This window comes from Primulina tabacum, chromosome 16 (assembly GCF_025594145.1).
Source record: "Primulina tabacum isolate GXHZ01 chromosome 16, ASM2559414v2, whole genome shotgun sequence".
NCBI lineage: Eukaryota > Viridiplantae > Streptophyta > Magnoliopsida > Lamiales > Gesneriaceae > Primulina > Primulina tabacum.
Window position 1 is genome coordinate 31,498,296 of NC_134565.1, and position 15,057 is coordinate 31,513,352.

The window sequence follows — 15,057 nt, forward strand, 5'->3', positions numbered from 1 at the left end:
GCCCGGTTTTATATAAATTTGAAACGTCAGAAACGAGGGTTAGCTCCCCCATGCAGGCCACCCACAAATTGTCAGGTTATGCAACAATTGCTATAAAATCATTTGAATTGCTGTCTTCTTCACCGCCTGCCCCTCCTCTCATTCTCTCTCGATGTCGGGGTTGATTGCACCATCGGATTACTCGCAAGAGCCTCCTCGCCACCCTGATCTCGTCATTAATGCCAAGGTGATTTGTAGCTAATCATTATTTGAATTCTCAAGTTTATCTATTAAATTAAGTAGAAAATTTCATGTCTTTGTTTAGTTTTGTGTTGATTTTTCGCCTTTTCAGCTTCAACTTTTGATTTCCTGCTTGTATTTCAATCTGATGATTCTGTTACAAATTACGATTCATCAGCCCACGCAATTCATAGGATATCCAATTATATATATGTTGATGGTGTATTGGAGGTTTCTCCCATGGAAATGAACTTTTTTGTCATCTTCCTGACAATCTGATACTTTTGCGATTTGCTCAAAGAGCGTTCCGTTTTGATTGATCTGCTTCCTTTTACGTTTTTTTTTGGAAATATCTTATGTTTTTTATATAGATTGTCATTTTCAAAACAAACTGTGGATGTGGAAGCTAAGTGTTGATCATACTTAGTTTTGGTCCTGCAGGAACCCTTCAACGCCGAGCCACATCGTTCAGCATTGGTTTCGTCTTATGTTACGCCAGTGAGCTTCTTTTATAAGAGGAACCATGGACCGATTCCAATAGTTGATGACATAGAGAAGTCTGGTGCCCATTTACATTATGTTAATGTTTTTTCCTGAACTGTATGAATTTCATCCAGTGGAATATTTTTATCCACAGATATAATGTTTCGGTCACTGGTCTGATACAAACTCCCAGAAAATTGTTCATGAAAGATATCTGGTACTTGAAATGATAGTGTACATTTCAATTATTTTTATCTTTTTGGGGGTTGCTTGAATTAGGACCATACATTTCATTGTTTGATGAATGATAGGAAGCTCCCGAAATACACAGTCACGGCCACTTTACAGGTAATATTTGCACCTTGTCTTTCTAGTTTCTTTGTTAACAATATAGACATGTTTTCATTTGTTCTATGGTGTATCTGTTCCAAATACCGAGATCCACCATGATCAGGACTGGAAAGGACTGTATCTTTACCCTTTTGGTGGTTTAGAAATCCTAAAGTTTATTTTATTGAATAATCCTCCGAGACTTCAGAGGTTTTCGATCGTATTGCTTATGAAACGAGTATATTAATCATTTGTTTTTTTTAAAATAATTAATGTATTACGAGTTTGTGTTGGAAAATGAGAGCCTTTTCCCTCAAATAAGCTAATATGTTTTGTGGATTTGGAGTTCTATTTTCTCGGAAAATGTTGATCTAGGTTTATATTTATTCAGTGTGCTGGAAATAGGAGGACTGCCATGAGTAGAACTCGAAATGTGAAAGGAGTTGGATGGGACGTTGCTGCCCTTGGAAATGGTTAGTTCATGCTTTGATGATTGTGGTTTGATTCTGATGGAAAAGTTGTTTGTCCAGAGAGAATACGCCATAAACAAATAACAACATTGTCATACTTAACTTAACTTCAGAGAGATCATCTATTTTGTTCCTTAAGACTCTTTGTCCAAATCCTATATTTTCAATTACCATGCCTGCATCAGGCTAATGGCATGATCATTCTGTATGAAAAATGTGGGAATAAATCTAATCTATCGAGGAAGAAGAATTATGATACGAGTGCTGAACAAATGAGTCAAGGATAAGAGGATTTGAAGGCTTAACAAGTTAGTCTAGGTCATGTGATTCAGTGATTGTAAAAGAAATAATGGTTATCATAGTTGTTGTAGCGCCAAATGATACAAATATGACAAAGACTCTCGTTTGTAATCATCCAACAACTACCGATAAAAATCTCTTCTCGAATCTCAAATTTCTCTCTAATTCCCATCCCCATTCTAGGAGTCTGGCTAACTTGAACTAGCCATCCAATCATTGGTACTCTCGTGACTTGTTCCTCATGGCAGAAGAAATGCGAGTCGCAAAATTATATGAAATTCTCTCAAGACTCATGGCACTTCAAGAAAATCACACAAAAATTATCAACAAGCAGACCAGCAATCTCGAATTCTTACGAATACTCTGAAGGATCTTAAGCTGGGATTCAAAACTTTGAATGTGAAGCTCGAGCAGTATAATCGAAAAACCCCAAATTTTTCTTCCGACCCAACACCACCAACCTGGAACAGCCCAATTTTAATTTGCATTGTTCAACCACGTATTCAGCTCACGACAATCAACTCAAATCGCTGCGCTGGGATGTTCCGCTCTTTTCGGGTAAAAATCCGGCAGTTTGGGTTTATGAAATGCAAAGTTATTTTGATTTCTTCAACACTCCATATCCACAGCGCCTACTAGTCGCGTCTCATTATTTTTACGACGCGTTAGTTTGGTACAATGAGATGCAAAAAAATCAATGACTTCCTAGTTGGCATGAATTTTTGTTGGCAATTGTGAAAAGATTTGTCCGGTCGGGAAATGTTGATTCTCTCCGCAACTTAGAAGAATCCCACCATCTATTTCATCAATTGTCCAACAAGAGTGTTGAGGTTACTGACCCTGCAGTGACTGGTTATTTTTTCTCGGATTTGCAACCAGAATTAAGGAAGGAAATCGAAGTATACAAGCCCCGCTCTCTAGTTCATGCCCTGAGTCTAGCAAGATTATCTGATGACAAGAATTAGGGATCACTTTCAGTTTTAAAGTACTTGAGGATCCTTACAGTGGAGAGAAACCCACATCATAGTCAAGAAGCACAGATTTTCAGCTACTTTTGCCACATTCTTCTTCGGATAATCTGCCCAAACCAATGAAAACTCAACTATTGTCACTACCAAGAAACTTTTTGCGTACGCTGTACACAACCAGATTTTTAGGCAAGCATTGGAGTAGATTGAGCGTCTCTCTGCAGAAGAAAAACACTACCAGATTTTGACGGAAGCATGGGAGCAGATTGAGCATTTACACGGGGAGCAGAAGTGCCGAAAAACTTCCGAATAGTTTCTTGTGTCTGCTACATTTGCTACGTTTCACTTTCATGATCATGTTCCTCTTCTCATTGCCGGCGGCTTCAATTGCTAATCAATCAATGCTCCCTCTCTTAGCCATTATTCATTGCCAGCAAATTAACCAAAGGGACAAAGAGGTATCACTCCGATATTGGTTCAGAGGCACAGGTTGCCACTTGTAGGAAGAGCTTACCTACATATACTCTGAGTCCATTGACAGACTCCAGGGGATGGAAACCAAAGGCTGGCCATCACATAGAGATTAGACAGCAAGTTTCTGAGGTGAGTTCGCGACAATGGAATACAGTGTTAATCAAACGATATAGTGGAAGACAGGTGTTACATCCATTTGAATCTGTATTAGCTGCTATTCTAGAGGTTCTTTGTGTGTTATTACTGCAGAATTCTGGGCTAGAATCTAAAAATATTACTGCTGGAATAATGGCTAGTGATCTACTGGATACATTTTTTGCAAGGTTGAAGCAGGATGCGGTTTGCTGTAAGAATGTGAAATTTTGATTGTTGCTTCATCAAGGGTGAAGTGTTCATCCAAGTTATAAAACACATGTTTCCTCTGTTAGTAAGGGTGCAATGGGTGGAAAATCCTGATTTGTGTCAAAAACAAGTTCTAATATTCTCCTTGTCAGCGGCTCATTTGTAATCATTCAACAACTATAAATAAAAATCTCTTTTTGTATCTCAAATTTCTCACTAATTATCACCCCCATTCTAGGAGTCCAGGTGACTCGAACTAGCCATCCTACGATGCGAGCGCAGAACAAATGAGTCAAGGATAAGAAGATTTGAAGGCTACACAAGTTAGTCTGGTTCATGTGATTGTAAAAGAAATAATGGAAAGAATGGTTATCATAGTTATAATAGTATCAAATGATATAAATATGACAAAGACTCTCATTTGTAACCATTTAACAACTGTCAATAAAATCTCTTATTTATATCTCAAAATTTTCTCTAATTCTCACCCTCATTCTAGGAATCCGGCTGACTCGAATTAGTCATCCTATCAAACTACTTCCAACTCATTCTGGAGCTTAGATTAATTATTCACAAAACTAATATGAGATCGTCTCACGTCAATTTTGTGAGATGAATCTCTTACCCGATTTGACCAACGAAAAAATATTAATTTTTATGTCAAAAATATTATTTTTCACTCCATGTATAGATCGGGTCGATCTGTCTCACGAATTTATATCCATGAGACCGTCTTACATAAAACCTACTCTTAATTATATACCTTCCACCATTTCTCTTTCTTTATTTGGTACATGTAAAACGAAAGAAGTGGGGGAAATTTGTGTTTTAAAAGTCTCACTTTTGTATCCTAATACTAACTTGTTATTTTCCATCGATTGCTGCCATTTCCCACTCATCATTTCACATTTCAAAGGTTTAGAGTATCAAGTATGTTTAACTTGTATTTTTTTCCCACCGGCTCAAAACCTGTCGGGTCTTGTGGCTTGGAATAGTATGGAGAAGATAAGGCACATTGTTCTTAATTGTAGTTGCACAAAACAGAATTTACAAGTACATGCTTCATTTGTTTGTTTGCTTTAGCATTGGATTTAACATGTTTTAAGACTATAGGTTCGGATGACTTTGACAAGTTGATTGATATGGTTATTCTTCTTCTTTGTTGAAGTTCCAAAGGTATTTGAAATAAAGTCTCTTGTGCAAGTGTTTAGCCTATTGATTTTGCGTCTTACATGTTTGCTGCAGCTGTGTGGAGTGGGGCCAAATTAGCTGATGTTCTCGAACTTATTGGAATTCCCAAATATTCACACATCACACCATCTGGAGGAAGACATGTAGAATTTGTAAGCATTGACAAGTGTAAGGTAATCAGTTGGGGTTTTATTCCTGGTTAAACCATTCTTCTTCATGGCATATCGAATGAAAGTTCATAATGGCCATCACTATGACTTCAGGAAGAGAATGGTGGTCCTTATAAAGCATCAATTCCGCTAAGCCAGGCCACAAATCCCGAGGCTGATGTCTTGCTAGCTTATGAGATGAATGAAGAGGTATTGTATCTTGCCTTCTTTGACCTCTTTAAAAGTATTCAAGCTGATATGAGAGGGGGATAATGTATATATCTTTGCATCCTTTTTTTCCCCTTCAGGCTTCTGCTAATACTTTCCAACTTTGTGCTGATTACTCACCTGTTTACAAATCTTTTTCCACATTTGATGCCGCCATTGTATCAAATTTCATGCTATTAATTACTAAGCTCAGTTGATCACCAATTTATTTTTCCTGGAGATGTAAATTTAAAGTTTCCTTTTTCTAATCTGCATGTTATGAGAGAAGACTCTTAATAGAGATCACGGATACCCCTTACGTGGGATTGTTCCTGGTGTTATTGGCGCTCGTTCTGTCAAGTGGCTTGTTTCCATCAACATCATCGCTGAAGAATGTCAGGTGACAAATTTCCTTGTGAATTCGCCAAAATGATTGGACCTACTCAATGAAGTTCATATTTTTCTCTGCAGGGATTTTTTATGCAGAGAGATTATAAAATGTTCCCACCTTGGGTTGATTGGGATAATATTGATTGGTCTATGAGACGGCCACAAATGGATTTCCCAGTCCAGGTACCATCTGAATTTTTTATATTGATATAAATGTTATTGAGTTGGAGGGCTTTGGCCATTTACTACTTTTATCATACCAAGAGGTTACCGATCATCATGAAGAAATTCATGAAAATATTGGTTGAAGTAATTAATGCATTCTCAGAACACATGAAGTAATAGAAATTTTAATGGAAGCTTCTCTAGGGTTTCACTTGGTGTTTCTTTTGCTTGTTCTTGAAGACAATGATTGTTGAATGATGCTTCATGACTTGGTGTTTGCAGTGTGTCATATGTTCTCTGGAGGATGTAAGCACGGTGAAGCCTGGAAAGGTCGGTAACATATTCACAAACATTATGCTTCAATTCCTTTATGCTGGTTAGATGACTAGCAGTTTCAATGGTCTGTGTTTAATTTCATGCTTTCTCACCTCTCATTAACTTCGAGGATGAACAATTCACTTATTCAGACAACGACCATAATGTTGTTAAATTGTTGTCCAGTTGCCTATGAACCCAATACTTCTGAAAATAATTATTACTTTTATATGTTATTCCTTGAAATGCATTGTACTGAATGGTGATCATACCACCAAAGGCAAACTAAACTTGAATTCTGGATCTCGCACTGAAGTCGCTGGGTTCGCGAATGATCAGGTTTCTATAAAGGGTTACGCGTTAACAGGAGGTGGGCGCGGCATAGAGAGGGTGGACGTATCTATTGATGGTGGCAAAACCTGGATGGAGGCCTTGAAATATCAGAAACATGGAATTCCATACATTCCTGAAGGTGGAAGTAGCGATAAATGGGCATGGGTGCTTTTTGAGGCTGAGGCTGATATCCAAAAGAGCACGGAGATAGCTGCCAAAGCGGTGTGTATATAATTTTTTTTATGTCTTGTGATTCATGAAACTTTCTGTGGGGATTTTGGGAAAATTTCATGATACTTTTACGAACATTATCTCAATGATACATTTATCATTACTTGTGTGTACTTGGGGTAGTACCCGTATAGGAATTATCTCACTTACCGGGATTTTGGCCATTTTGCATTTGCATTTACATTTACTCCAGGTGGATACGGCTGGGAATGTGCAACCTGAAAACGTACAAGTGATATGGAACCTGAGAGGAATACTAAACACGTCCTGGCATCGTGTCAATGTTGTCATTGCTCACTCAAATCTATGAGTAAATTTCTACAGGCTGCATGATGTTTCAAGTATCTTATATTCTTATCTGTACGGGGTATTTCGTTTCATTGGTATTTATCCTTCTTTGTAGACAATGTGATGATTTTATTTCCATGACCTATTTAACAACATAAGTATAAACTTTATTATATAATATATTTTATAAACTTTATTATAGTTATGTTTTGGAACAATGTATTATTTTTTATACTAAGAGTATTATTTTTTATTATGAATATGAGTAGGATTGACCCGTCTCACATATAAAGATTTGTGAAACCGTCTCACAAGAGACTTACTCTTATAATATATATATATATATATATATATATATATATATATATATATATATTAATCAGACAAATATGTCATTAATGTTTTACAAAACATTTTTTCCCGGGTGGAGTGTTATTTATATTTCAAAAAGGTGTTAATAGCACTTTACATTGCCTAATTAATTTACTAGTAAACAAGATTGTTCATGTTAATAGTTGTTTTGTTTGTCTTTTTAAATTTCATGAAATTAACAAATTTAAAATGTTTGAGTAATTAATGTGCCTATTAAATTTCATGGCATAAACACGTGTAACAATAATGAAAATAAAGTGAACTATATTTTGCATTTATATTGTAGACTAATTGGAACTTTAAGTATATAATAAGTAATATTTTTGAGAAGGTAAATAGTTAAAAAAAAATTGTTATTACAATAAAATAAATTCGATATTTAAAGAAACGAAAAACAAGTACAAAAAAAACAATTAGAAACGTACAATCCACAATGTACTCATATATGCTTTATAAACAATTTAATGCAGTTGAAATATAGTGGTTGTATCAATTGGTAAATTCAACAAGCAGCACGGTGAAAACAAATCGAGCTACTCCCTCAAGTTTTGTCAAAATTCGAGCCTTAGCTCAGTTTGATTGAGCTCGATTGAGTAGCTCGAATAATTTTTAAATCTGTTCGAAGCCTCGAACTACTCATATGTATATATATACTAGTTACTCTGCAGTCTGCACACGCTGTGCATGTGTACTGTCTTTTTTATAATTATTGATGGATTAAAATAAATTTTACAAATTATCAAGGGACTAAAGTACTATTTGATTGTTTGAATTTAAAAAATACAAATAAACGTGTTTTTTAAAATTTCGAAAAAACAAAACAAAATTGTAATATTGGTATGATATCAGGGCAAAATGGGGAAAATAAAATTGGTGTCCATTTTGTCTCTGTTAGGCTCAACCTTAATCTATACTATTTTATTAAGTTTGAGACACTTAAAGTAACTAACTTTGATGTCATGATCTATTTTTATAATTATATATATTAATAAAATGTTAAAATTTTAATGTAATTTATATGTCGTTCAGTGGATAGAGTCATTGTTTCTCAGGGTTTAGGTTATATGTTTAATTTTTATTAATGTCATTTTTTTATATTTTTATTTTTTAATTTATATATCAAAATTGCAGTGTAGTCCCTCATTATTTCTTATAATTATATGTTGATCTTTATTTAAATATAAATCAAATGAATTATAAAAAATATTATACAAACACGCAACGCATGCGTCGGTGTATTAGTATATAGTATAGATATAGACGAATAGATAGATATATATATAATCATTGTAAAAATAAGAAAATTAGAAGTCGAGTTTTTCGATGTCGAGCTCAAATAATTCGATATATTACCAAGTCAAAATCGAACTTGAAAATTATGATTCGAGTCGGATTGGAGTGGTTGAAACTACTAGGGCTGGACTCAGTTGATTTCTCCTTTCTAAGTCGTCGTGTATTTGTGTACGCAATGAACCACTCAGAAGCATGAACTTACAGTACTGCAAATCGAATACACTGTGCTGGGCTTCTGTTGGCCGATTGCCCACTTTTGCGATATAGCGGCGGCGGCGGCTGCTGCTGCTGCTATAATGTCCGATGATAATGTGAGTCAGGAGCATCTGTTGTGGCTTGCTTTTCATTAGATGTATTCTGTGTAAATTCGACGCGTGTTGGCTTCTAGTTTTGATTCCGCTTTAAGAATTAGGTCAGAATATGGTGGTTGTGACTTCGATCAAAAGTGTATACTTCCTGCCTACTCATTTATTTCCAGGAATGCACTCTCTCTCTATCTCTCTATCTCTATCTCTATCTCTATCTCTATCTCTCTCTCCTCGCCCACTCACTATTTCCATAAAATCAAAGTTCTTGAGCAAATCTGAATGTTTTTCTTACGAAAATTTGGTAGGGATGGGCCGGTGAACTATAGGATGTATCAAAGGCTATATAATCTCAGCTAATGGACGGATGCATTTTTTTTATTGGCAGTTTATGTTTGTTATTGCTGTCGCTTTCTAAACTTTGATCTTGCTAAAGCAGAGTTCTCATTTTTCCAAGCTGTGTCGGTTTTTAAAATGGGTGAATGATGTATAAGAAATTCAACTTCAAAAAATGCTATACAGTAAGTTGTTTTAGATAAAGCACACAAATATTTTTGGGATGATCAGTGATTGGGATGGGCCTCGATAAAAATGCTTTATTGTTATTATTTTCATTTTAGCTTCAACAATTTAGCTATCGGTTGTATTTGTTTATATCATACAATGCATTCTAATTGTCTTACATATTTTTTCTATATTTCAGACAACAAACTGCTTATATTTGCTACTCATACCCAAATCTCTACGAAAGCCTCATCAACTATCATGATTTAATGCTTCCTCGTCTCGTCAATCTGGAGTTTACTTCTATTGGTGCAAATTTCCCTGAAATCTTTAGAAAATAATGGACGGAGATCTTAAAGTCTCTCTTGATAAACTCCCAATAAAACGCCTGGATGCTATAGAGGAAAATGGCTTTGAACGCTTTCCACCGTCTGACTTCCCACTTTCTTTTTCCATTACATATTAAGCATTGATTGACATATATATGATGTGTATATTTTTATATATGTGGTAGTGATGTGGGTTATGATGAGAAGAGAGTAAACTTGATAAGGAGAATTGATTTTGCTTGGGTGGTGGAGAGAGAAGATCCCAGTAAGAAGCAGAAGAAGGAAGGAGCGACTTCTAGAAAGGATATTACAACCACCAATCAGCAATCATGGCAATGGCAGAGCTTAGTCGAGAATCTACAGCTTGCTCACCAAGAGCTCTCCGTTATCATTGATCTCATTAATACGGTAAATTGTTAATATGCCAATCTTGTATTTAAAATCCCAAATTGGTTTATCAATTACTTGATACGAGTGGATGAGTGTATATGTCCATTATGCATCGATTTAAAATTTTAGTCCAGAGGATTCCTTCTATGATTTTGAGTTTCATGTTAGTAATCTAACAGATGTTTTACGATACTCAACTAATATAGTTTTTGAGAAGGTTATATAGTTTCCTTATAAATGATAATTTCTCTTTACACGTTTGTGGACAAATTGTCAAATTGTAAATTAAATATGAGAATATAGATCATACTCTAAGTTACCCTGGTATTATTAAAAACAACTTCTAAAGGATAGCATGTAAAATGTGTCATGTCTGGAACACGAACCACCTTCCTCAGATGCGGATATGCCTACTGAAGGTTCTACCTTCCTAGATGGCACCCACATTATCACTTTCCTCTTGTTACATTGTAGGATAAATGATGAATTCATGATGTTATTCCTCTAGTTACTTTTCTAAATTTGCACATTTTTTATATTATGTTATCAGATTAAAATATTTAGCATGTACACTATGAATAAGTAGGTCCTAATTGAGGCTATAGAGTAGATTAAACTTGGGAAAACTTTACGCTGTAGGATGAATCATGATGTTGCTCAATTGTTCCTCTGGATACTCCTCTGCTTTCGCACATTTTCGGTATTCTCTATCAAATTGAAAGAATTAGTTTGTAGTCGTACATAATCTGAATGTTTAGTTGTTTATTCCATTTTTGGATTTAACTTGTGTAGTTATGCATAGATATGCATTTTGATCAACCTATTACTGGCATCATTCTAGTTTTCAATTTTCTGGATAATAGTAAGCATGATAGCGGGATTTTCTGATGTCTTATAGTTTAAAGAATAGTCAGACAGGCTGGGCTACCTTGTAATGTGGAAGTTGTTTTTTTATGGCTCAGTCTGTCAGCTTTCTATTTGCGGTCTGTAGTTATGAGTTTACCCCCGGCTTCCCATTGTTGGTATAGCACAATAATTTATTTATAATAAAAATGCGCATCTTTCCAATATAATCATGCTCGATGTATCACCCATAGCTATTACTGAGTATATGAGACAATAATTAGAACAGGAAACATGGTAAATGTAGAGATTTAAAGAAAAGTATGGGAAAAAATTTGTTTGTCACATGACAGAATGTATGTTATGCTTTATATATAGGTAGAGGCAAATGATTCTGTAACAGTAGCTGGCATGACAAGGCCAAAGCAGTTGCCTAACGAGCTTCTCTCTGACCTCGCCGTGTCTACAACTACCAAGCTACAAAGTTTTCGGGTATTTTTATTTGTTATACCTGCATTATTTTCCTATTTTAGTCTTGTGTTATTAACAAACATATGTATCATTTTAGAATTTCCCAGCCGTGATGATTTCTTTAATTTTTTTGGGTGGTATATCGGCCTGTATTTCCTTAGCAGTTTTGAGAGTGTATTTCTGGCTGTTGTCTATTATTTCCGCATTTCAATGCTATGATGCATAATGTTTGTATGATTTCTTTCATTATTTAGCATCTTGGAAAATATTTCAAGCAATCTGCCACAGCATTGGAAGAGCAGGTGGCCAGAGAAGCTAGGTTCTATGGTGCCCTCATTAGGTAAATTTGGATTGTTCCACGGAAGTCATAAACTTCCATTTTCCTATGCATGAGACTAGTATCATACGTCTGACATGTTAGTTTTTATTCCCTCTCAACATTGAACTTTTGTCCATATTTCTTATGGATGACAGATTGCAACAAAATTGGAAAGTTAAACGACACCGTATGGCGCCTGCTGCCTCTGGAAAGGAGGGCTTCTACATTGATTTAGCAGATAGTTCATTATATGATTTGGCTTCTGCTTTTCGTCCATCTTCTATGTCTACAATTCTTGTTGAGCATGATGCGGCTGGAATGCTTGCCGTGAAGTTGCCTCAAAATCCATGCCGCTCTCTTCATTTCGAGTTTCTTGGTTTTAGTTCTGCTTATCATGGGAGAAACTATAACATGACAAAACTACAAACCTTGCCTGAGAATTCTGCCAAAGAAACTAGAAAAAAACAAGCGAATGATGATGAATGTGTGAAGGGAATACATTCTATCCTACGTGACGTACATAGGGCGATGTATGATGAGCAGGTAAATTGATTTGTAACTGTTCTCTCTAGTGTCTCTGCTCAACATCTACTTTATAGATCCCTTTTAGGAGGAGATTTCTACTCGAGTTGTGTACGTCTAAACTATTTGTTGTATTTCTTTGCACTGATTTAGGCGTTTGATCTGGTAAATCGCGAAGCATGTGGTCCATCATTAGCTGCCAATTTGACTGGTATAAGAGAAAACTACTTGTGCCTTCGTATTGATCAAGAAGCATCTGTCTCCATTTCACTTGTAATATCAGATCAAGTTCATCAAACTGCCCGTGCATCGAACAAAAACTCACCTGATGAAGCTATGGATGAAGCTTTGGGATCATTTGATGGGCTAAATTTTGGAGCAGGGACAGAGAAAGCGAAGATATCGGGGATACCTAACCGAGTTGGTTTTGAGATTTATTTGAGACAAATATTTCATGAATATGTGTTCGTCAAATCAAAAAATACAGCTACATCTTCATTTGGAACTCGAAGTGCCAGTCAATCAGTAAAGGATAGCTCAAACATTCTTGGCCATTTCTGCATGTCTCTTGCTCACAGAATCTTCTCAAATAAAGTTCTATCAGTGCTGGAAAATCTGGTATGCTCTTAATTTCTAGCAGTTTGGTAAAAAGTAAGAAATTATAATCACACAGAAAATTACTCTTATCTTAGATGTGTGTTATATGCACTTGAAGGTTTGCAGGACACCATATATTCACTTAGTTTCTCATCCCACTTGGCACTCTCGTTCATCTACCTGGACACTCTCGATGAAAATTCCTCGATCCATTCTTCAATCTTGTTCTGGCAACATGAAGAATGTGAGATCTCAGTTTTGGACCAAGGTAGTGGTGATTGATGATTCCATCAAGGTAGAAGGGGAAGGTGCCCCAAATGTGGTGGGCCTTTTCAAAGGGAAGACTGACAGGTTTTGTGCTGTTAATCGATACAATTGTGACTTGGCAGATCTTCCTATAATACTCCTTCAGCAGGTAATTAGTGTATTGTAGAGTTATACTTAGTCTGTAGAGTGAAGAGTTAAGGTTGCATATTATTAATGTATTGATCATAAAAGGCCCAGGCCGCCTAACAATCGTGCATCTTTGATGTTTCCTGTTTCTGCATAAAACAGCGATCATGTTTTGTTTTAGTTGCTGCTTTCATTTAACTTTTCTGTATTTGGTATTTTCTTATCTACAATTTCATGCTAACCCTTTCTATATTAAATTGAAACGAGCCTATGCGACTTATCTGGTTAGATTAGGTTAATCTGTCCATCATGCCATGGTTCGCTGCTTGACTGCTAGATTTCAGCCCTACCTATTTGAAGCTATCACAATGGAGATGGGAATAAAAGTTTAGCTTTTAAAACTAAGATATATTTCTTGTCTGTTTCTTCTTCTACTCCGGGATAGAGCACAATCTGTATTGGGCGGTGGAAGTTTTGCAGCAACAAATATTATTTCTCTACAACCCCATGTGTTTCTTGTTCTTTGAGACAAAGCAGCGTCACACTAAATTGTCTTGAACTGCATTTTCCTCTCCCTTTGTCCACCCTTTTCAACGTTAAAATTAGTTTAGGGAGTTTGAAATAGCATGGAATGGATTCTTACAAAATAAAGTGTGTTAGATGTTAAATGGATATTCTTAACTAAAATTGAAAGAGATTTTGTTGTAGATCGCAAGCCATATTATACAGTGGCTGCATGAGGAGGCCCTTGTTGTCGGTATTAAAGCGAACAGAGATTTTTTATCCCTTGCATTCGAGCTGGAGCATGGTGAAATAGTTAGTCTTTTGGCTCATGTCGACCCTGATAATATTGATGGATGCATCTCTTGGTGGTTGATAATGGATGATGGACCCACCGAAGAACACAAACTTCACTCAGACGTATCGAACGGCGAATCTGAGAGTAGGAAATTCTTGGGGTACTTGTCTCTTGAAGTTTTATACTCAACATTGTTGGACTTTTTAAATTTGTGCAGCTGTTGACACATTAAATCAATTGGAAAATTTTCTTTTACTTCTCAACGAGAGTAGGCTTGCATTGAGGTAAATTTCACACCATTGAGCAAGAAGTTGAAACACCGGTTCAGGTGCCAGAAATACACGGCATTTTTCTGTATGTTTTTAGTATTCCCGCAAAAATACTTATCAGAAATTTTATCTTAATAGTCGAATAGCATGATGAAATGTATGGTGATTATGTTTTTTTTTTTCAAGCAACAACTTGTATATCAAAACTCGTCCTATGTCCTTTGGGAGGATATATTGGAAAATATCATATCATAGCACAATGCACTATGCTGCAATATTTTTTTATATTCTATGATTATTAGTTCGAAATTTAAAATTATGATGTATTGAAATATATATATTAGAAACGTTTCAATCACTAATCTTAATATTTCAACAACCATAAAATGTTTTTAAAAAAATCCGCAAAACATGGATTGGAGGACGTGCTGTGATGAATTTGGATTCCAATCCTTCCTGTACACAGGTCACATAAATGCACAATGTTTTGACTTTTGAGGCATCTGTTCTGAATAATTCTTCAATTTTGTTTTTGTTATGTAATTGTATGGTGTCAATAATGAGGTCGTTGGCTACCCGTTTGTTTATTCAAGCTGTTGCTCGAACGACATTCGTTCTGTTTTTTTTTTTAATTGTTAGAAATGGCTATTTCTATTCAATGAAATTTTTTAATATAACCCAACTTTTATACTTTTTTTCTTCAATTTATGAACAAATATATGTAATGTCCACGTTCGATTTCAGCATGGTTATCCTAAGAAACTTTTTCGGACTCACTCATCTCAGAATTGTTTCA

General features: G+C 35.6%; 2 protein-coding genes across 5 annotated transcripts; both read left to right on the forward strand.

The window, feature by feature from the left end:
- LOC142529830 (sulfite oxidase-like) lies at nt 1–7,019 on the forward strand. 2 transcript variants are annotated; one of them, XM_075635485.1, is made up of 12 exons: nt 1–226; nt 661–776; nt 857–919; nt 1,014–1,050; nt 1,424–1,505; nt 4,832–4,950; nt 5,041–5,136; nt 5,423–5,533; nt 5,605–5,706; nt 5,971–6,018; nt 6,343–6,558; nt 6,761–7,019. In XM_075635485.1, exons 1-12 carry the CDS (start codon nt 152–154, stop codon nt 6,875–6,877), a joined length of 1,182 nt encoding a protein of 393 aa, XP_075491600.1. In that variant the 5' UTR covers nt 1–151; the 3' UTR covers nt 6,878–7,019. The 2 variants fall into 2 exon arrangements, with proteins under 2 accessions (XP_075491600.1, XP_075491601.1); XM_075635486.1 differs by lacking the exon at nt 1–226 and having other exon boundaries at nt 661–781.
- Nucleotides 7,020–8,590: 1,571 nt separating this feature from the next.
- LOC142528817 (mediator of RNA polymerase II transcription subunit 17-like) lies at nt 8,591–14,404 on the forward strand. Of its 3 annotated transcripts, XM_075634008.1 has the most exons (10): nt 8,591–8,831; nt 9,265–9,346; nt 9,529–9,758; nt 9,844–10,066; nt 11,270–11,383; nt 11,617–11,702; nt 11,837–12,224; nt 12,357–12,821; nt 12,919–13,215; nt 13,902–14,404. In XM_075634008.1, the coding sequence occupies exons 3-10, from the start codon at nt 9,670–9,672 to the stop codon at nt 14,214–14,216; spliced, it is 1,977 nt and encodes a 658-aa protein (XP_075490123.1). In that variant the 5' UTR covers nt 8,591–8,831; nt 9,265–9,346; nt 9,529–9,669; the 3' UTR covers nt 14,217–14,404. The 3 variants fall into 3 exon arrangements, with proteins under 3 accessions (XP_075490123.1, XP_075490124.1, XP_075490122.1); XM_075634009.1 differs by lacking the exon at nt 9,265–9,346 and having other exon boundaries at nt 8,591–8,967; XM_075634007.1 differs by lacking the exon at nt 9,265–9,346.
- Nucleotides 14,405–15,057: the final 653 nt, after the last annotated feature.

Bases quoted from the DNA above. Each gene is read 5' to 3' on its own strand.
- LOC142529830 (XM_075635485.1), top strand. From the start codon at position 152: ATGTCGGGGTTGATTGCACCATCGGATTACTCGCAAGAGCCTCCTCGC. The intron at 4,951-5,040 runs GTAATCAGTTGG...CTATGACTTCAG, and splicing joins TAAGCATTGACAAGTGTAAG to GAAGAGAATGGTGGTCCTTA. The intron at 5,707-5,970 runs GTACCATCTGAA...TGGTGTTTGCAG, and splicing joins AAATGGATTTCCCAGTCCAG to TGTGTCATATGTTCTCTGGA.
- LOC142528817 (XM_075634009.1), top strand. From the start codon at position 9,670: ATGGACGGAGATCTTAAAGTCTCTCTTGATAAACTCCCAATAAAACGC. The intron at 10,067-11,269 runs GTAAATTGTTAA...CTTTATATATAG, and splicing joins TCATTGATCTCATTAATACG to GTAGAGGCAAATGATTCTGT. The intron at 13,216-13,901 runs GTAATTAGTGTA...ATTTTGTTGTAG, and splicing joins CTATAATACTCCTTCAGCAG to ATCGCAAGCCATATTATACA.